At 48.7% G+C, this 21,340-nt stretch overlaps 1 protein-coding gene across 1 annotated transcript in view; it reads left to right on the top strand.

The window, feature by feature from the left end:
* Positions 1-5,478: 5,478 nt before the first annotated feature.
* The window catches only part of STIM1 (stromal interaction molecule 1), a gene marked incomplete at its 5' end in the record, with an annotated part of 19,865 nt that continues 4,003 nt past the window's right edge, over positions 5,479-21,340 (top strand). Inside the window, 5 exons of the mRNA XM_010292677.1 lie at positions 5,479-5,656; positions 12,076-12,253; positions 16,506-16,673; positions 17,912-18,012; positions 18,456-18,691. Of these exons, the coding sequence (XP_010290979.1) occupies positions 5,479-5,656; positions 12,076-12,253; positions 16,506-16,673; positions 17,912-18,012; positions 18,456-18,691 (861 nt within the window). The remainder of the gene's footprint in view (positions 5,657-12,075; positions 12,254-16,505; positions 16,674-17,911; positions 18,013-18,455; positions 18,692-21,340) is intronic.

The raw sequence follows: 21,340 nt of genomic DNA, 5'->3' as shown, positions 1-21,340 counted from the left end.
TCCCACTATGTCATTGATGACGATATTAAACTTTCCCAGTTTGGCTCCCAGTTAGGTGGGCGGGTGGACTGGGTTTCCCTTGTGGTGCTGGGCTCGTGGTGCTGCGGGAGGGAGGACGCTGCCAGTCTCTGCTCCTGCCCCAGCTGCCCTCCTGCGTGCTGCAGAGCTCCTGGCCCGGGCTGCTGCGCGCCTGCCCCAGCTGCAGGACCCGTCTCTGCTGGGAAAACGCTGCTCGGTTGCAGCAGAAGTGTTGTTGGGAAGGGCTGAGACCAAAGCGCCCGATGCGCTGGAGGAGAGAGGTGCTGCCAGGATTTTAAGCGGAGCAGCTTGACTCCCTGAGAAACAGTCAGGGTCAGGTTTCGAGATGGTGCCAAGGTATTTCATCTGGTTCTGAAAAAAAATGTAGCTCCTGGAGAAGCTTGCTTCCTCCAGTGTCTGTGAGTGTGCAAGAGAGCTTGTCTTGAACAAGGGTGCTATTTCTCTTTTTTCTTATGTTTGTGCATTTAAGAGATTGATGCAGTATTTGTGTTTCAGCAGTGCAAACAGCCATTGCATCCCCTGTAGAGCGTGCAGGATTTCCGCCCCGAGCTGGAATTACATGTTTGCATTGTTCATTTACATTAAAGCTATTAATACAGCGATCAAGTGCTGGTGGGCTGGGAAGAGCAATAGCTGATAGGCATCGCTGCTTATTGACTTAAATTCTGCACGTGACAGATGGCATTGATTATTTTTCACCAGTAGATTATGTTCCAGAGGTAAATGTCACACTTTTTAAAAAAAGAAATAATTAAAAAAATCTTTATTGTCCCAAGGTAAAAAAATCACACACTTCTTTATGAGGTGTAGCGGTATTGCTAAACCATCATTTTTAATTAACCAATTTCTGCTGAAACCCTGTTCATCTGTTTCTGACAAATGAGAGGCGATGATTCCTTCGCTTCAAGAATTGCAGGTTAAATTGCGGGGGGGGTTTCCTGGCAGCCGCACGGCTGCTCCTGCACCGCTCCTGGGGAGCGGGAGCAGCTCCCGGCCCTGGCCGCAGCCTGAGCCCCGCCGGCAGTTCCCCGCCACAGCCTAAGTGCAGCTACAGAAAAGCCAGCCCCACTGAAGGTGTGTGTCATGTTTGTGGGTTTTCCCGGTGTGTGTTCTTCGGGCACTCCGCTCCAGAAGTTCTCAGGTTGCTAGATGCAGAATGCCCTTCAGTATATTTCTGGAAAGCTGGGACACAGGGCTGCTTTACACCTGTGTCTTGTGCTGGCTTACGTGTACTCCTCGTTTCTGGCTCTCAGTCAACCAGAGTGATTCCTACCAGCCGCAGACGGCAGCAGCCCACTTGAGTCACTCCAGAAATCATTTTTCTGCTGGTGAGGGTGGCCCCGTTAGATTATCGCACTTTCAGACTGATTTCACCCGCAGCGGAGTGAGAGCTACAGAGAAGGCAAACGCGGGCTGTGACCAGGAAGAGTCACGGGATGGAGTCTGGTGCCGTAACCAGGGTCAGACTCCGGCGCTTCGGCACAGTGAAGATCACTGCGGGCAGCGGGTGTCACTGGCCATGAGCTCCCTGTGGTGTATCCTTTAGGATGCAGTCAGAGGAGTCGGAGCACATGCATCCGTCATCTGCTGCTGGTGGGGAACCGAACTTTAAAAGCCTCATCTTTTCCCAGTTATGGCACATCAGCTGTTCTTTGCTTAAAAATAAATAAATCCGAAAACCAAGATCCGATAGAAGGCTTGTTCCTAATCACAGGTTTATTGCCCCTACTATTGTAACACATCTGTTCTTCTGTCTGTACGTTTTGAGTCTAGCTTAGTGAGGTCTTCTGCTTTGCCCTGACATGTTTTGCAGGCTTGTGTCTTCTCCAGTTCGTGTCTGCCCCTGTGGCATAAGGCAATATATTCCTTAGACTGAGGCTGCACATGCCTTTACGTGATGCTTCATCTAAAGCCTTTGACAGAGGATGATTCATTTTGGACAGATCTTTATGTTTGTGTGTGTGTATTTGTGTTTCTTCTCGATAGTGCCAGAATATCCTGTCTGTGGCTTGTCACCAAGCTCTTGAGGAGTCCCCATATCAGTTACCTGAGAGCTTCAGTAAGTGACAAGGAAAATGTTGATCTAACCTATCGTCTGTGCTCGATGGAGGTACTCATACAGTCCCGCTATCGTTCTCCCTTTGCTAGGAAATCCTATGTATGTCATTTATTGGAGATGCATGAGAATGTAAAAACATATGTCCAGCCCACCTTCTCTCAAATACTGAATTGTATCAAATCCAGCCATCTTTTTTTCCTAATTAAGACACGTCAGCATCCTCCTTTACCACTTTTTCGTCTTCGCTTCATCACATTTTCCATACTGGCATTAACCTTTAGTTTCTGCATCTTATGTCTTGGCTGAAATAGAGCTTCATGGGGAGCGATCTGGGGATGAGATAAAGCAAATGTCTTGTGTCCCTGTACTTGATTTCACTAGGGCATCAAGAGATTTGGGGGTGCAATAAATACTGTTCCTGCCTCAGCTGAGAAGGTCTTCATCCCTCCACGTGATGGAAGTAAATTTTTTTTTTTTTTAACTTTTTATTAGAGGTTTTGACTCAACAGCCCGAGAAATGTCTTTAGACTTCCTCTTACAAGGTGGAGTCTCTGTTCCTTTTGTAAATGTACCTGGTTCTTGAGTTCCCTGGGGAAAAGAGATTGGATTCTTAATGCTGTTCTGTGCACCCTTCATGTTTCACATCTTGCCATTTCTCACAAAATTGAGAGAACACGAGTGCTGAGTGGAGCAGGGCATGTATCCGAGTTAGAAACGAACATACTGATTTATTGTTGGGGAACAGAGTGGTCATATCTTAATCCTTTCCATTTGAAGGAACCACTGTGCCTTTATGTAGTTCTTTCTCTCTTACTGCCTGTTGGGGATTTTACCGTAGTCCAGTACACACAGTTAGAGACTTCAAACGTCGTCTTTCAAAATCTTCGCTGTCACTGTGATGTGATAAACGCAAATCTCAAACCGAGGCGGCCAGCTGAGCAGTTCTCTTTTGTGTCGTGCAAAGCTGATGCTTAGACCTAAGCACTACAAAAAGCATGTATCTTGATGTATTGGAAAAGCCTTCAACGCTTGCAAAAATGAAAAGTAAGGGAAGCGAAAGCCCTAAATTTGCTATGTGTCATTCTGAGGGAAGGACTTGGTGGGGGGAGAATCATGTTTGTTAATTGTATTTTAAGGTAGCAAAGATTAATTTAAGACCCCAGGGGGGCTCTTTTGTCTACGTTATAATACTGTGAAGGAAGTACGTATTTAAATTAATGAAATTATGTCAAAATTTTGTTGGTAGAGATCCATTTCACCATTTTATTGGTGTAAGCAACAAGGTTTTAAGGTTTCTCAAACTTCAAATAAGGTGGAAGGGCTTTTTGCAGAAACTCCTTGCAGCGAGAGGACCACAGTCACCTTGTTGCTTCTCGGTTCACGAGAACGCAGTCAGCACGTCCTCATAACTGGAAACAAAGAGCTTTTGCGTAAGACGAAGGAGCCAGTTTCTCAGGGATGTGACGGCAATCGTCTGGCAAGCGCAGCGTAGCAGTGCCTTGCGTAAATGTTCACAGGTCCCTGACAGTCCCGAAACAAACGGTGTTGGGAAACTTGCCGCCCAGGTGGGATTTTCCGGTGAATCTGTTGGTGGAGGCTCATCTGCAGCGCACAGGAAGGAAGGGTCCCAAGCAGAGGTGGCAATCGAGCTCTTCCCAGCTGGGAGCTTACTCGGCTGTGCCGTGGCCCCTCCGGACCCGGGCTGGTTCTGTCCCGCGGTCCCAGCGGTGGGAGCTGGCGTCTGCGCAGCCGGCACAGGCTCTGCCTTGCCGCCTTCAAACCCAAAACACGTGCACGAGAGTCACGGAGCACCTGAGAGAGCTGGGAACAGAGCCCGGCCACGCCGGCTAGTAGCTTCTCCTGCAGGAAAGCTGCTTCCAGCCCTGCGCCAAAGCTGCTGCGTGCCCGCGGGTGGGCGGGGAGAGGTCCGGTCCCTGCGCAGGGTGGTCCTGCACCGCGCCGCTTGCTCTCTGCTTCGGTTCGCGCCCCTACAAAACGCATCCAGTACTTGTTTGCCTGCGGTGGGTTATGGCATAAATTCCCATACGAAAGAAGGCTATTCACAGCAAACTGCTTTCGCTGTCTTTAAAACGTCTGGTCCTTGGCTTTTCCACATCCTCTCGTTTTGGAACATGACGGGGTGCAGTTCCCATCCCTGTCAAACTCTCCTCACCTCTGTGACTTCCCAGTGCCAGCACCCCCCTCCGCACCGCGCTCGTCGTGAGCCTGACGCGCGAGTGAGGAGGTCATTTCAGGGAGTCCTGCTCGTGCTTGCCGGGCCGCTGCGGCCCCTTTGCCCCTCGGGCAGGCAGGTATTGCTGCGAGGGTCCGGCAGCAAGGACTCGCCTCGCTGAAGTGTTTTTCTTGTGAAAGTGGGCGCTGCTTTGGGCGCAGCCCCTCTCGTGCATGCTGCGTTGGGGCGTCCTCCAGACCAGGTGCAGGGCGGAGGAAGGGGTGTTGCGTCGATTTGGGGAAAATGGCATTTCTGACTCCTTTTAGAGTGACTGTGGGATTGCGTTACAGGCCCATCCAGCCTGACCTGGGATGTTTCCAGGGATGGGGCATCGACCAACTCTCTGGGCAACCTGGGACAGGGTTTCACCACCCTCATTGTGAAACATTTCTTCCTTAGATCTAGTCTAAATCTCCCCGCTTTTAGTTTAAAACCAGTAGATACTAAATGTTTAGTCGCAGCTAGCTTGACCAAGCTGCACTTTCTTATTTTTAGCTTTCTCAGTACTTACTTGCTTGAGGATTTGCTAATTAGTAAGCACTAAAAAAGTGCTGCTTGAATCATGTTTTTGGTTTTTGTTTAGCACTTAAACCCACACTTACTTTTGTTCTCACATGCATCCACACTTTTTTTAAGTAACTGTGTTTTGCTAACTGTTGAAAAAGGGGGTTTCCACACTGAATTGTAATTCTGATGGAAAGTTTTGCAACCTGACAATTTGATACTTGATCTGACCCATCTCTGTGATCACAGTCATATTTTTTCAACAAAGTTATTTTCTTCTTAGCTCTTACATCTTTGTACTCAGTGCTATCTGTTTAGTCCTACAAGAGCAGAGTTTTTCTGGCGGTTCCTATGTGGAAGCTCTCCTGTATCATGTATTGCCAAGGCAAATTGGATCTATAAGATTTTGAATTTAATCTTCCCCCCCTTTTTTTTCTTCCTCATTCAAATTGAATAAATGTTGTCAAGCTTCTGGTTTTTTCCCTTAAATATTGATGTAGCTCATCTTTTCTCTTTATGAAATCCAGGCCACAATTCCGTCTATTTTCTTAAGTTCTAATGTCCAGCTGTAGTGCAGGCAAAGCATTGCAGAGTTAATCGTTATGTTCTTTTGAATTCAGTAGTATCTCTGGTTCTCTTCCAGTAACTCGACACAACCACCTGAAGGACTTCATGCTGGTGGTGTCCATCGTCATCGGCGTGGGTGGCTGCTGGTTTGCCTACATCCAGAATCGCTATTCAAAGGAGCACATGAAGAAGATGATGAAAGACCTTGAGGGACTTCACAGAGCTGAACAGTCTCTCCATGACCTTCAAGAAAGGTAGGTTTTATGCATTCATCCTGTTGGAGCATTCAGCTGTCAGTCTTTCCTGCAAGGTTATTCTTCATTTAGTTTTCAGGAAAGGTTTTCTTTTTGGCTGCCGTGCTGCTGTGTACCAGAGTCAGCACCTTCCTGAGCGACCGTAGCAAACCTGCCAGCCGGTCTTAATAGCTCAAATGGGTGCCTGGCTCGTGAATGATTCAGCTACCAAGCTACACATAAAGATGTGTGCGTGCTCACTCAACCTGCTCGTTATTTGCACTTGCGATGGGCCACATGAAGGCCTAGGTGGTAAAAAACTCCCTTGCATTACTACAATCGTGAAACGTGTTGATGAAGCCACCTGAGCAAAGTGACAATGTCCAACACCAGCATCTCCTGCTCCGAGATGGGCTCCAGTGCACACTGATGCCTGGTCAAATGTGGCCGTATGTGCTCCCATGCGGTTTTGTTTCCTTTCCATGTTGTTTTTATGTTGTTTTGTCTGTTGTGTTTTTGTTCCTGTTCTGCTCTAGTTCTTGTTACTGGTTTGAAAAAATAGTTTCCGAATTTCTGGGAATCACAGAATCACTAGGTTGGAAAGGACCTTCAAGATCATCAAGTCCAACCATTAATCCAGCACCACCATGTCCCCTAAACCATGTCCTGAAGTGCCACATCCACATGTTTTTTGAACACTTCCAGAGATGGCGACTCCACCACCTCCCTGGGCAGCCTGTTCCAATGCCTGACCACCCTCTCAGTGAAGAAATTTTTCCTAATATCCAATCTAAACCTCCCCTGGCGCAATTTGAGGCCATTTCCTCTCGTCCTGTCTCTAGTTACTTGGGAGAGAGGCCAACACCCAGCTTGCCACAACCCCCTTTCAGGCAGTTGTAGAGAGCGATGAGGGCTCCCCTCAGCCTCCTCTTCTCCAGACTAAACAACCCCAGTTCCCTCAGCCGCTCCTCATCAGACTTGTGCTCCAGACCCCTCACCAGCTCCGTTGCCCTTCTCTGGACACGCTCCAGCACCTCAACTTCCTTCTTGTCATGAGGGGCCCAACACTGAACACAGTATTCAAGGTGCGGCCTCACCAGCCGAGTACAGGGGCACGATCCCTGCCCTGCTCCTGCTGGCCATGCCATTGCTGATACAGGCCAGGACGCTGTTGGCCTTCTTGGCCACCTGGGCACAGTGCCGGCTCATGTTCAGCCGGCTGTTGACCAGCACCCCCAGGTCCCTTTCCGCCGGGCAGCTCTCCAGCCACTCCTCCCCAAGCCTGTAGCGTTGCGTGGGGTTGTTGCGACCCAAGTGCAGGACCCGGTGCTTGGCCTTGTTAAACCTCATACAGTTAAGATTTGACTCCGTCTAGTTTTGCTGCTGTTGGTGTGTGAGAGCTCTCCTCCCTACGCTCAGAACTTTGCTGCTTTAAGGAGCAAAACATCCAGCTGAGCAAAATGGGTGGGAGCCCTCCTTCTGTACTCAACAGCAGTCACTCTTCATTTTGAGTGCGTTGTCTTACTTCAAATAGGTTCTTCCTATTTATTTATCACACTTAACTATATAGGAGCAGCAAAATGTACAGTGGTTTCTACTCCCAGTCTGACTCACACTGAAAGTATATCAGGACCCTCACCCCCCGAAATTACAGTGTAAATCTGTACCTAGGGGGAAAGAAGAGCCTCTTAAAGGAGTGTAAGGTAATCCAGCTCACTTAGAATTTGTCACCCAGGCTGATAACGTTGTTTCACTCTGGCTTTGGACGGGGGAAAAAGCATGCTGAAACAGTGGAAGATATCAGAGGAATTACACGTCCCCTCTTGAATTCTTTGAGCTATATGAAAAAGTTTGTGCTTCCATGCCTGCACGGTGATACCTAAATCAGGAGAGTTGTCTGGGAAGAATGAAAAAAAACTGTGTGGAGTATTACATATGAATAGTTGAACTCTTAAGCACTTGGGCAAAATGCTGTATCTTCATGAATGTGACCTCTACTCACAGACATGATTGTAATGGTTCCAGTAAAACTACTCGTCATGAAACGGGCTGCAAAAGAGGCCATCTGTAGACACAGGGGTGTTCTAGGAAAGAAAAGACCATTCAAGACTGTTGATGACAAACCAGTGGGGTTTTTTGGCAATAAGATATTTTTTAAGGGCAGATTTAGCAAATAACAGAGCATGATAGTCTTGGGCTGTAATTATTTTTCATTAGTTTTAAGTGTAATTTTGGAGGATAAACCTTAATTTGACTGCAATAGAAGCTGACGGCTGCGTTCCCCGTGGCTTGTCCGAAAGCAGAGCGTGGCCCCAGGTACACATGCTGGCTGCTCACGGGTGGTGTCACGAGCGACCTGTGCAAACGCCAGGATCCCAAGGTTGTAAATCTGCCATGGAGACTTTTGCAAACAGCCGAGTCTTTGGAAACCATACGATGTACCCACAAAACTGCAGCCTGATTTCTTGCCTGCATGCTCATGACAGCCGTCAGGGAACTGTCCCACACAGAAGCGTTGCTCGAAAGGCTTTCTTCTTCGAGTGTGATCGCATCAGTTGGTGTCTATGTGGAGGGCAAACACTTGAGAGAGTACCAAGGTGATGGTGCCAAACTGGGCACGTTCCCTTGGCATTAATGCAGATACGTGACCTGCTTTCTTTTTGGCATGGAGATGGAATAAAGTACATTTCCTCTCTGCCTACCATGGAGCCGTCTCCAATCCACAGCTGGTTTCACAAAGCTTTGTGTAATTTTACATTACAGGTTGGACATACCCCAAAGAAAAAGATTTTTTTTTTTTTCTACAGCTAGAAGGACACGGGAATTCCTTCTCAGTGTCCACCTCCTGGAGCAGCAGAGCCGCGTCCAAGGGCGGGAGGTCTCTACTGGGTGTCACTGAAGAGCAGGTCACATCAGAGGCCCAAACGCCGGCTTCTGTGAATGTGCTGTGTGGGGAACGTCCTTGGGATCTGCTGCCGAGGGCAGAGCCACGTAAACAAGTAGATGTGCCTGGGAAGTTCAACTAATGCTCTAAAGCCAGATAGGAGGAAACACAAAACCACGTGTACTAAGCATAGCTCGAGTCTTAAGCCAGAGCAGCTTGTGATGCTTCTGCAGGGTGTGCAGCTGGGAGGACTTGTCCTCTGCAGAGGGCACTGAGCTGGAGCTCAAGAAGCAGGAGGTGAATTCCTGGACCTTGTGGGGCCTCTTGGCACAAAATTGATCTAATTGTCCTCTGAAGTGGGGAATACACCTTCGCTTCTTCATCCTTGTACTCTAGCAAGGCTCAGCTGTGGTCCTCAGCCACTGTAGGTACAGCAAAAACTACAAACAGCAAGCTCCCGTGGACTTGCGTGGAAGTTGTTCTGAAGTTCTGCTCAGAAACTTCTTTCCTGAAGTAACCTCCTTTCATGGCTCATTGAAATTCAGTGCTAAACAGACCTCCGGAAGGCGTGTGATGCCTTTCCAGTTCCCTACCAACAGCTAGTGCTGTTATTTGATGAACAACTCTGATACACTCTTGAAGAGTTGAGAAGGGAAGATTGTTACAAAAGCCATGTTCTGCTCATCTTCAAAATACCTTTTGAGAACATTGTTCAACAGTGACACTTTCCAGTCAATTAAACAACCCATCAATATAAAAAGGTTCATGTCTTAGCACGTCCTAGTGATGGTTGAGGATTGTATGAAGATCTGTATTGAAGACCTACTGACTGTATCGAAGATCTGCTCCTGAACTGTGAAGCCCCCAGACAGACCTCGATTTCTTGCCCTCATTACAAGTGCAGCTCTGAAGGCACCTTGTCATCTCGTGGAGCTCAGTGTACGTGAAACCAGTGTGGCTGAACTGGCTGGGTTTGAAGGGAATGCACAGACAAAGCGTGGCTTTGTCCATAACCAACATAAGAAAATATGGGCTCTGCTGTAAGGAAAAAATGGTAGTAACGGAAAATACAATGTTAGAGTGCCTTTGAGAATTATCTTAAGGACAAAATTCCCTCCCTCTTCTGTGTCGTAGTATAGGGGCATTTCTCCTTTAAACAGAGATATTTTGGTGGTTTGGGATTCTTGCAGCCCTAGTATGGAAGAGCTTTAGCACTGATGCTCAGGGCAGAGAGCGTGGGTTTATCTAAAAACTTGGAATGTCTTGGCAAGAGTCTCTTTAAATTGGGAAGAAAAACACTTGAGTTTCTCAACAGAGCTGTAAATTGAAAATGAGCCTTTTCCAAGAAGAGAGCCAACATCACAGCTGATGGGAGTCCAGCCCGTCCAGTCTGTTTTAAATGGCCATCTGCATCCGAGGAGGAGCCCGAGAAAGAGGAGTCCTTGGCTGGGACAGTGAGCGGCTTCGGTCTTAACCCGGAAGGTGGTGATGGGTCCCTGCCATGAGCCTGCCCACAGGCTGTGCTCCATCCCTCGTCACCAAAAGCACAACCAAGTGCTGCCCTTCAATACAAGGCTGGAGGATGGGCACCTCTGCGTGTGCTGCAGGGAGCAGCGTTTGTAGCGACTAAGGATCAGTTTTTCCCTTTCCGTTAGTGCCCAGCTGGTCTGGGATGAGCGGGAGCTGCTCAGGGAGCCCAGGAGTGCCCTCTCGAGGTGTGTTGTCATTTACAGCCTGGGTACAGCCAGAGCCAGACCTCGCCGTCCCCTCTCATCTGCCTCCCCACACGTTGCTCCATTGGACGTCTCTCCAGTTTGGATGTTGGAGACCTTGAGTGGGAGAAGATTTTATGGCCTTGAAACACTTATTTCTAGCTAAGCTGATTCCGTTTTGGGGTCTTAGGGTGGTTTTTTTTCTTTTCATTTTATGGATAGTTTTACGTGGTCACTGAAAATCTGTCTGCCCTAAGCTGCGACTGGTTTTGCTGGTTAAGCTGATGCCTTGCTAACCTCACAAATGTTGCTGGTAGCTTCAGTGTAGATGAGCACTTTATCCAAGATCCCACCAGTGCATAGAGAAGCTGCCTGGGCAGGGCAGGAGGTGTGTGTAGGGAGAAGGGGCTGGTTTGGATGCGGAGCAGAGCTTTTCTTCTCATGCCAAGAAGTTCTGGGTTAAAAATAGTGTTGCCTCTGCTGCTCGTACAGCATGGCTTTCTCCAGCTTTTATTGATTTATGTCAAACTGTGATAACTGAGATTTTTTGAAGAGAAGTTCATGTTGAAAAGGTGGGACTGTTAGATTGATGCACCCAGGCTCTGACAGCGTAAGCCAAAACACTTCATCGTGTTCGATCCAGTAGCTGGAGCACATGTCCTGGAAACTTGTCACATCTTGATTTGAAGTTAGGCAAAGATGGATGTACCACATTCCTCAGAGATTTGATCCAGGGTTTAATTGTTGCCACCATTAAAAAAAAACAAAACAAAACAAAAAAAAAAGGTATTTTTCATTTGAATCATTAGGCTGTTTCTTGCAAGAAGCCCTTTAATATTTAAGGGCTTAATAATAATCTCATTTCTTTCATTGATAGTACTGTTCAACATGATTTTTCAGAACCTCCATTATGAAGTGAATTTCACTTCATTTCAACCGAATATTTGCCAAAACTTTTTTTTTCCGCCTTATACTTGGCAATCGCTGTGTCTCTAGAAACACTTGGGTCTGAGACTGCGTTTGAGAGAGGCACTGCTGGTATCAGAGGTGGTTTGGGTGGCCAGAGACTTTACAGCCCTTTTCCAGGAGAGCGCAGTCCTGCATGGGACAGGTTCATTCTTGATGCTAATTTGATTTCACTGAACTTGCGCAAGGATTGGGTTTACACCAGTGCAACTCCCCTGAAATGCAAATGTTGCAGAAACCCTGAAACATCTTGCTGTGGCTGCGGTGGTGTCTCCTTCAGAGGGTTGAGACTTTCCAGGCTGAATGGCTGGACCTCCTGAATGGGTACAAGTAATCTGTTATTACTTTTGGTTGCCATACATAATTCTTAATGATTTAGTCCTGTCAGGAGGAAAAATAATCACTTCCAGGCAAGATTAAGACATGTCTAAATTTGAACGCTTTTGAAGTGGAACATGGAGACATCCCATCTGGGTGTTCATACCTGCTCAGGCACATCTTCCTTTTTTTTTTTTTTTTTTTTTTTAATTAAAGGCAAAGGTCTTCATTTTTGTAAAAACACTGAAAATTCTAATTAATTTGGGACTTATTAAAGGAAATCTTGGTGTGGTTTGGAAAATGAAGAAAACAGCTACGGAGTATTTAATAAATGAAATAAAGTTGAGGCTCTGAAGTTGACAACTTAATTCTTCCCGGGCACAGTGAACTTTCTCCTTGGCTTTCCAAACACAGGTCTCTGTTGACATCAACATAGCGTAAATAAGAGCAGGGTTGGTCTAGATTGCGGCTGGCCAGCTGTTGCATTGTGGACTCCTTCGGCTGGGTGCACGATAATCTGACACGCACAGCACTGGGCTCTTGGTCTCTGTGTGTTGCAGGCTGCAGAAGGCTCAGGAGGAGCATCGCTCTGTGGAGGTAGAAAAGGTGCACCTGGAGAAGAAACTGCAAGATGAGATCAGCATTGCCAAGCAGGAGGCACACCGGCTCCGAGAACTGCGGGAGGGCACAGAGAACGAGCTGAGCAGGCAGAAATACGCTGAGCAAGAACTGGAGCAGGTAAGGGTTCATCCAGACGTGGATGCATGTATGTGCGAGACGTGCCAGCAAGAAGAGTAGGCAGTTCCTCACTCTGCTTCATCCTTCTGAGAAATCCAGTGACGTTCTGCTTATAATGCTCTTCCGCCTTTGCTTTCGCATTCCCCTTTGCGGAGGAAAAGATCGAAGTATTTCTTCCCCCGCTCCACGTCACGCGTCCTCCATACCGTGTGACAGCGCTGCTTGTGCGTCAGGTAGCAGGGACCGCGCAGGTGCCGTCTCGAGAGTGACGTGCTGCTGCCGCGTGCCCTCCCAGCTTGCCCCGCAGAAGGAGAGGTGTTGAACTTGACCTGTAGCTGCACTCTTCTGGTGACTTCTAACTCACACTCCAAACTATCAACTCTTTCTTTTTTTTCTGTTGTTTCTATTCATGGTTTTAGGAGAGAGTTAGAATAAGTTTGGTTGTGCTTACCATGATTTCTGGTAGATCAGAGAAGTGTAGGAAGGAAATTTCCTACCAAGGAAATTTAGCAGTAGATTAGAATCTGTGCAGCAAGGTTAGCATTCATATGCAATTCTCAAACACATTAGTTTTAAGTTTAGACTAGCACCCAAGTTACATATCGTAATGTAGGCCTAGACAGAATAATGTGTATAATGCTGCTGCTGGCAAAAATAAAACTCCTTTGATCCAGCAGGATACACAGAGCATTTGTAAAATAATTTGTCATAGGTCAGGAAAAGCATTCCCAATCCTACCTCTAAAAACCCTGAGAACTATAACAAAAGCTATAAGGAAATAACGGAAATCAAGGACGTTGCTTGTGGCACCTGTGGGCAGTAACAGAGGGCAAAGAGCGAGCATCTGGGAGTTTTCCCTCAAAACTGCCCTTTTCCCAAGCCCACAAGAGAGGTCCAAAAACCCCATGCCAGTTGCTGCTTCCTGTCTCACCCGAGGGACAAGTCTTATCTGATTTTAACGTGTAGATCAGTTTAAACCAAAACTGTGTGAGCCAGAATTGCAAGATGCTCCGAGGATGTTCTGAGACCACCAGCATATCCTCCCAACCTGACTGTGCCCCATCTTTTATGCCGCCATGGAGGGTGGGGAAGGAGACAAGAATCTAGGGTTTGCACAGAGAAGGGAGAAGCAAGTGTCCAGGCCGTCAGGCGGCCAGCGAGCCGCGGGGCAGCGTAGCCTAGGTATGCCAGTAGTCAGCGGACAGCACATTTCCTTCCTGCTTGGAATACCGACAGCCCAGACACCCGCCGGCGCCTGTTACCAGCTTTGCTCTCGTGGTCCGGCATCGTTCCTCCTAACTGGTCATACGGCCTCTCCACACGGTCACCGAGCTCCATTTGAGGACAGGCATCGGGGCATCTGTGTTCCCACACAGGGAAATTCGGTCATTTCATGTTGTGGGACATTAAATAAGGATGTGTAGCCTTCCTCTTGTAACCCCGAGCCCTCGTACCCCACCTGCTCCTGGCTTTTGGAGAAGGCAGGGTCTCATCCCTTCCACTTCCCCCTCCGCATTTGTTAAGAAACCCGGAAAGCCAGAGGTGACTTAACCGCTCTGTTGTTTCTTAGAGGCCTTCGGGAGGGATGCATTGACAGGGTGAGTACCGGTTTTACCCACCTGACCCACACTGCGTGACTATAACACGATCACTGTCCCAGTGAGCTGTAGACCACAGATAACATTAACCAGTCACTCCTGCTGACCGTAAAACTCGTCCCGTTTTAAGATAGTCTTGGGTCCCAGGGAATAGTAAAACAACACCTTGTTTAAAACGATACTGGGGGGTTTGGAAGCTCCTACTGGAGTCTGGTGTTTGAGGTGGAGCAGCAGTGGGGGGGTCCTCTGGGGGGGTCCTCTCCCGGACTGGGTTGTTTGTACCGATCCTCTCTCCTCACTAGGTCACCCCCCGACCATGAACCCAGCCGGGGCTGCGGACCCACAGGGCATTCCTCACGTTATAAATTGTTGCTCTTAGTGATCAAAGTGGGATCTTAGAAATCTCCACAGGAGAATGTAGACACACAAAGTAACTCCTGTTTGTATTGATTCCCCTGCAGAACTGAGAGGGTTTGTGTTTTGGACACTGCTGTATGATGCCTCATCTCAACCACTGGTCCTTGGCTGTTGTTCTGCACCGCTTCCCTTTTCCACCATTCCATGAAAACGTTGTTCCTGTAACATGTTTTGAGCACTCCTCCACCCCAAACACCTAGTGGCAGATTTCCTGCCCACTTATTCTCCGTATTCCTAAATCCCAGACGCTTGCAGATCGTGGCCAGAGTTCTGCCTGTAGTGGGAGCAGCGCCTGGTGCGCTGGTGTCGAGGGGGGAAAGCAGACCTGGGGTCTGCGATTCTGAAGTTGTAACTTCCTGAACGATTTAGGCAATGTTACGCTCCACAAGACTAAATCACACATAAGTGATATAAGTCATTGACCTCTTCTGTGCAGTGCCTCCCGGCTACTTCTAGATGGACTGTGCAAATGTACTCCAGGATAAAATAAGGGATTTGGAATATCTGTATGTAACCTGGTGCTTTTGGCTTGCCAGCGATTACGCCTATGCCAGACTTGGTGAGACGTGACTGAGTTAAATAACACGTTACGGGAATAGATCCAGGTTTGAGCAATCTTTTTAAAAAATGCTTATCTTCAGTCCACTTGTGGCTGTGCTCTGTGGGAAGCGAAGAGGCACTGGCACCAGGCAAGGGTGGGTGTAAATACGGCTGTGGGAAGCATGCGTGGGGCGTTGGGAAGGGTCTGGTGCCGAGCCCGGGCGGGGTGGCTGGATGCTCCCACTGCCTCTGTGCTTCTCAGAACTGCACCCTAAAAGAACAGAAAGTGGGACAGACATCATCCAGGCATCATCCCAGAGACACATGTGTGGCCCTAACTGTGTAGCTGGCCGTGCCATAGCTGGACCTTCCCTCCCAGCTCCACCTCTGTTGGGAGAAGGTTGGCGCTGGTGGGCCGGGGCTTGCTGGGGTGATGAAAGCTCTTGCAGGTGCTTGGGGTTGGCTTTTATTTTAACAGCGAGAAAGTCTGTTGTGGCGTGTGTAACCGCATATACCACTCTTGAGCTGCAAGGGGCTGCGGTTGAAGAGTAGGCCAGTCCACCACCACTGGGCTGTCCCTGGATCGCAGCAGGTCCAAGCTGAAGTTGCCATCCTTCAGCTTCTCCAGTGTGGAACATTTCAACTTCTTGCAGGGCTTGTGTCAGGCTTCAGGTTTATGAAGTCCCTCCATGTCATGTGTAATGAAACAGAAGTATTAATTCTTCATGGTCTCTAGCACTAAATGCTTTATGTAAGGTTTTGGTATCTTCAACTTGCTTGTCACCCACTCTCTTCTAATTTTGTAATCGCTCCCATCTCCAGCAAGATAAGTGTGTGGAGGAGAGCAGACCGATGGTGCGTGGAGGAGACTGAGCTGGGATGGAAGGAGAGTCCCCTAGTAAGCTATAGAAACTGCTGATTCCAGACGTGCTATTTCTTTTCCTGACCAAGCAGCACATGTTTTGTGTCTAAATATTTTTATCATCTTGCTCCAGTGTGAAAGTTGTCTCTTGACAAGCTCCCTCTGTTTGGCTCGGTAGCTGCAGTGAGAAAAGGCGATTGCCTGTACGGTGTTGTCAGCGATTCTGCCTCAGGAGGAGAATCTGTGGGTTTTGCAGACCTGTGGGCAGGCAGCAACTTTGCAGAGATTTCTAGAGGCCATGATAAGCACCCTGAATATCCTCACCTGAAGTCTAATTCTCTTTTAACTAACTTGTGCATCGTGCTGTCAGCTCCAGAGGGTTTACCTGCACTTTATGCCTTTGTCAGGCAGAGGAGCTGGCATGGAGGGGTAGACCAGGTCAGCGATGAGCGCGTGCTCTGCTTCCCCTCCCTGAGCGCTGAGGTGCTGCGGCAGGACAGCGTCGCGATGGCTGGAAGTTTTTGGGGAAGGAGCTCCCCTTTGGGACGAAAGGAAAGCGCTGTAGAGTGTTCGGGTCACCCGAGCAGCAGCCTTGTCTGTCAGATGGCTGCCCTGCTGCACTCCTCGCCCGCTTGCCCGCAGTACCAGGATGCCACCTCTCCTCCTAATGACTTTTGCTTCTGTCATGAGTAAGATGAAGTTGCGTGGAGTCTTTTTATGTTTTTTCTGGTGCCTTAGAAGCGCCAGGTTGGCAGCCAGCAGTTGGGATGACCCTGCAGGAGGGCAGGCTGTCCCCGCCGCTGCTGCAACGCCGCGCCGGCCGGTTCTCTCCCAGGTGCGGATGGCTCTCAAGAACGCCGAGAAGGAGCTGGAGTCCCACTGCAGCTGGGCTGCACCCGAGGCCCTGCAGAAGTGGCTCCAGCTGACCCACGAGGTGGAGGTCCAGTACTACAACATCAAGAAACAGAACGCGGAGAAGCAGCTGCTGGTGGCCAAGGAAGGGGTGAGAGTTTCAGCGTCCTTGTCCTGGGTCCCCCCCTCGCAGCCACAGGGAAAGGTTTGGGGAATTAAACCTGCAGAGTTGGTTCCTCTACACCTTATTTATTTCCCTTTTAATGCATTAGATTTTTTTTTTTTTTTTGAAGTACAGCACAAACCCTCGTAGAGGTGTAAGTAGGGGCTGAAAATGATAACGAGCAATGTCCTCTCAGGGCACGGCCAGCGCTGACCTGGGCATGCCCGTCAGCTGCGGTAGCCTGTCTTGGGGAGTATGAATTGCTGCCTGTGCGACAGCGCCGTGGGTCGTCAGTAAGCAGAAGGTTTTGCACCTATTAAGCATAATCCCTGCTCTAGGTGATTTACGTGCACAGGCAACAGAATTTCTAGCATGTGCATGCGATCTGTAGCGATGAATCATTTCTGTATTCCCGGTTGTTTAAAATATTCTGTGCCAACCAAAAAGCGATGAGCTGCAGGGAAGCTGTTGTAACAAGTATGTGTCTCTCTGGACGTACGCAGCAGTCAGAGCTGGCAGCATACAAAAGTTTGTCTGCCACTGCGATGGCTGGAAATTTTTGAGGAAGGATCTCACTTTTAGGATGAAAGGAAAGCGCTGTAGGGTGTTCTGGTCATCCGAGCAGCAGCCTTGTCTGTCGGATGGCTTTTATTTTAACATTTCAATGATTTTCCTTTTGCTGTCTCAGTTCTCATGTCCTTGGTTTGTCTTTTCTAAGTCTCAAGTTAATGCCACTAGATCTGTGAACCAGAGAGGCGTGTGTGGAGACTTTAATTTTGAATACACACAGTGCCACAAAGGGAAGGTAAAAAAAAAAACACACCAAAAAACCAAACCACAAAACACACCCTCTCCCCGAAACCAACAACCCTAGGGCATTAAGAGTGTTTCTCTGATAGTTTGCCCACGGGAAAGACAAAACAAGGCTTTATGAGAGCCATTCGCTGTACGGGGTAGCTGTCTCAGTTCCCTCTGACTTTTGGGAAATTCGGAGAAGGGCCAAGGAGGAGCATGAAACTCCCAACCTGCTTACTCACTGCTGGCAAATTCCTCACCCACCGTGTTAGGAAGAATAACATCCTTCAGTAAAAACACAATTCACACTACTTACATGTGTGCAAACAGCTGCAGGAACTATTTCTGTCTCAGCCCATCCAGGATGTTCTTGTCCTGGAGGAAACACAAGGTCGTCTTCTTCCTCTGACCTCTTTCTGTTGATGTTCCAGGCTGAAAAAATTAAAAAGAAGCGAAACACCCTGTTTGGAACATTTCATGTTGCTCACAGCTCATCTCTAGATGATGTTGATCATAAAATCTTAACTGCAAAGTGAGTATCTACTTAATACTTTCCCTTATTTCTCCCTTCCTCTTTCCCCATCTTGTATTACAGACATGAGCGTACTGTAGCCTGTACAGGTGCTCTTGGTCTCATTTTGCTCAACTTTTGTTCTGTTGATGTTAGTTAACTGGGATTGGACTCGCTACTTTTAATTCTATCTGTGTGAAACAAGAAATCACAGTTACGCGGAGCAATTAAGTGTCCTGTCAAAATGAGGATACAGGAGGCTGCAGTATTCTTAAGCAATTATCCCTGGATATTTCAGTCATTAATGTTTTTTATTTTTAATTCCTGTATTCCTGAAAATGGAATGAAAGATGTCGCAAGTATTAGGGTACAAAGCTGAACCACTAGAGTCCCTGTTTCAGACAATTTACAGTGTCTTTTTCCTTCATTCCCTACATTTTTCCTCATTTGAACCTTGCTTCCAGGCAAGCGCTGAGCGAAGTGACGGCTGCGCTGCGGGAGCGCCTGCATCGCTGGCAGCAGATAGAGCTGCTCTGCGGCTTCCAGATTGTCAACAACCCAGGCATCCACACCCTGGCATCGGCCCTGAACATTGACCCCAGCTGGATGGGCACCCCACGGCCTAACCCCTCGCACTTCATCATGACTGATGATGTGGACGATTTGGACGAAGAGATCGTGTCGCCCATGTCCATACAATGTACGTAGTCTGTGTTAGCTGTGCATGGTGAGTCTGCATCTGCTGGGTGCTGCAACACGAGGCAGACCTGGAACGGTAGTTCAAATGTGTTGGGAGGAATTAAGGTATCTAAGTTGGTTTTTAAATGACCAAAGGCAAATTGTTAGTTGTTAAGGGTCAGGAATGTGTATGAGTGCCAGACCACCACTGCTGGGGTTGCTTGGAGCTTGTCAATTCCAGCAGAACTAGTAATTTGTAGGTGTTATTACCCATCATTTAATCATATGTATGCTGTCCCGTTCAACCCACTGAATTTAGGCATTTACAAAAAAAAACAAAGGCATGGGCTAGACTCAGAAAAGTGAGAAAGGAACATGAAGTGCATTGTCCCGATCTCCCTTGGCTAGCGCGCTTGTTTGGGGTATAAAAGGACTTGAAGACACCCCCTTGCACCTCTTGCCATTCTGCATAGCGGGGAGCAGTCTGCTGCGGTGACACTGCCTGCCTGTAACAACCTATTAAACACTTCCTGGAGCAAAGACCGAAACCTCCGTGCCCCATCTCCTGCGCACGTGTTGTAGTCACCAAGGTGGGCGTTCACTCCCTCCTCATCGGTGACTGTTTGTATACAAAGTGCAAACTCCTGTAGGGAGCAACAGGGCTGCTGGAGAGGGAGGTGGATGATCCTGCTCTCATGAGCCCAGATCTCTGGGAGGCAGGGGTGGAACTTGGGTCACCCTCTGCCCGTTCCCCTCTCGATTGCTCTTGGGTGAAGTGACGGCTGGCTGCTTCTCTGCCAAAGGTTCGTGAATCAGTCCTGACTACTGTTCCCATGTTCAGCTGACCCAGATTCGGCCTTGCTTCCCTCAGAAATGCGTTTCCCAAATAGAGTTTCCTACCTCTAGCTATTGCACAAGAGAAGGGGAGAAGTGAAGGGCAGCTGGAGACGCTCTGCGACCCTGGTCTGGGTGGTGCAGGGAGCAGCACGCGGCTGGAGCACAGCTTTCTGAGCTGCAGCGGGGAGAGGGGAGCCCGTGCTGGCAGCCTTAGCTGCAGCAGTCTTTTTAGTTGTGTCTGATTCAGGTCACGTTCTGGAGGACTTCATGAAAACCAGGTCGGTTTAACTGGGTGGAAGGCCATGGCAGGAACAGAAGAGTCTGGGGCTGGCAGCGTGCGCTGCAGGAGGTGCCTGTATGTGCCGTCGCCATCCCTCCCTCCTTGTTTCGGCTTCTGGTTAGATGTGGTGAAGGTCTGGAGGCAAGTGCTGAGGTCGGGCTCGGGGCGATGGGGGGATGAAGGCAGAGCACTAAGGATTTGGGTAGCCTGCAGGGTGTTACGGCAGGAGGAAGGAGGTATCTGCATGTTTTCAGGGCTCAGCAAACATGGAGGTCACAGCTGCTGATTTATGGGGTTGGGTGTGCGTAGGGACAGTTTAAAGCCTCAAACAGATAATGGTGTCCTACCAGTCTTTGTGATTATCAGTTACTGTTAGAAACCGAGCTAGACAGCTCTAATAAAACACTTGCAAAGACGCAAGCTAGGTATTAATGAGCGAGGGAGTGCTGAAGAAGAATCCTAAGTAGCACCTGAAGCACGCTTTCTGGAGGATGTGAGCTGTATGAGGCGTGAGCCTTCAGTCGAGGTTTTAAGCCTCAGCTTCTTCGTGCCTTGCTTGAGACGCCTCGAGTGAGATAACTGCAGTGAGCCCTTGCAGTGCCCGTCAGTCCAGCGATGCGCAGCGAGCCTGCCCCCGTCCGCAGCCCAGAGCTGCTCCCCTGCGGGCGATAACTCCGGGTAGCAAGCGCTGGGCACCCCAGTTCCCAAAGCACAGGAGCGTTTGTCTTTCCCTCGAGGATTTTTCTTTCTTTGTGTACAAAAACTGCTTCAGGAGAGAACCGCAGAGTTTTTCCATCCGAGATGTGCTGGGGATGTTGCTGACTGCCCGTGATGGTTCTCCCAGTAAACCACATTTTTCTCTCTCCCGTTGACACCCGGTTGGCCCATCCCAGATGCAGCCTGGCTTTTCGGGCGCAGGTTCAGTGACCGCTCGTCTCTATCCTCGGAGGATCAGTCCCTCTGGAAATACCCTGGTTTGGTTCTCTTCAATTATAATTTTTTGTTCTACCCTCTACCCCTTTTCTGGACTAAAATACATACACAAATTTTCCCACTTTCTCACACAGAAAACTAATGAATGTACCTCTCTTCACTGAGTCATCAGCATCTTTACTAACCCCCGGGAAGAGTCTGGTGGGATGAAGAAGAATCACAGTTAGCTGCAGTTCTCATGTGCTCTTGGGTTTCCTTTAAAAAAAAAAAACCACGTTTATGAAATCTGGAGGGTTGTTTTCACTTGGTTTTACCCCTGAGGTGGAGATGACGGATTCAGGCTAGGCCAGGAGGAGATGGTAACGTTTCCCATCTCATCCCACCTCCTCCTCCGTGTCGGCACAGGCTTTGCTCACAGCTTCTCTGCTGCCGGCCGAGGCTGACCCCGATCACTCCCCACAGGGTCTGCTGCCAACTGCTGTGCCTTTCTTCCCTCAGTACCCTTAAATAAATTTGAGCAATGCCACCTATAATGCTAATCTGTCCCATGGTGCCCTGACACCGAGGCCGTGGGGATGGCACGCTCAGTCCCAGAGATGCCGAGCCTCCCGTTTGCGGCTG

The sequence above is a fragment of the Phaethon lepturus genome, unplaced genomic scaffold (genome assembly GCF_000687285.1).
Source record: "Phaethon lepturus isolate BGI_N335 unplaced genomic scaffold, ASM68728v1 scaffold16568, whole genome shotgun sequence".
Taxonomy (NCBI): domain Eukaryota; kingdom Metazoa; phylum Chordata; class Aves; order Phaethontiformes; family Phaethontidae; genus Phaethon; species Phaethon lepturus.
Note: the sequence above shows the minus strand (reverse complement) of the source record. Positions and strands in the feature narration are given on the sequence as shown.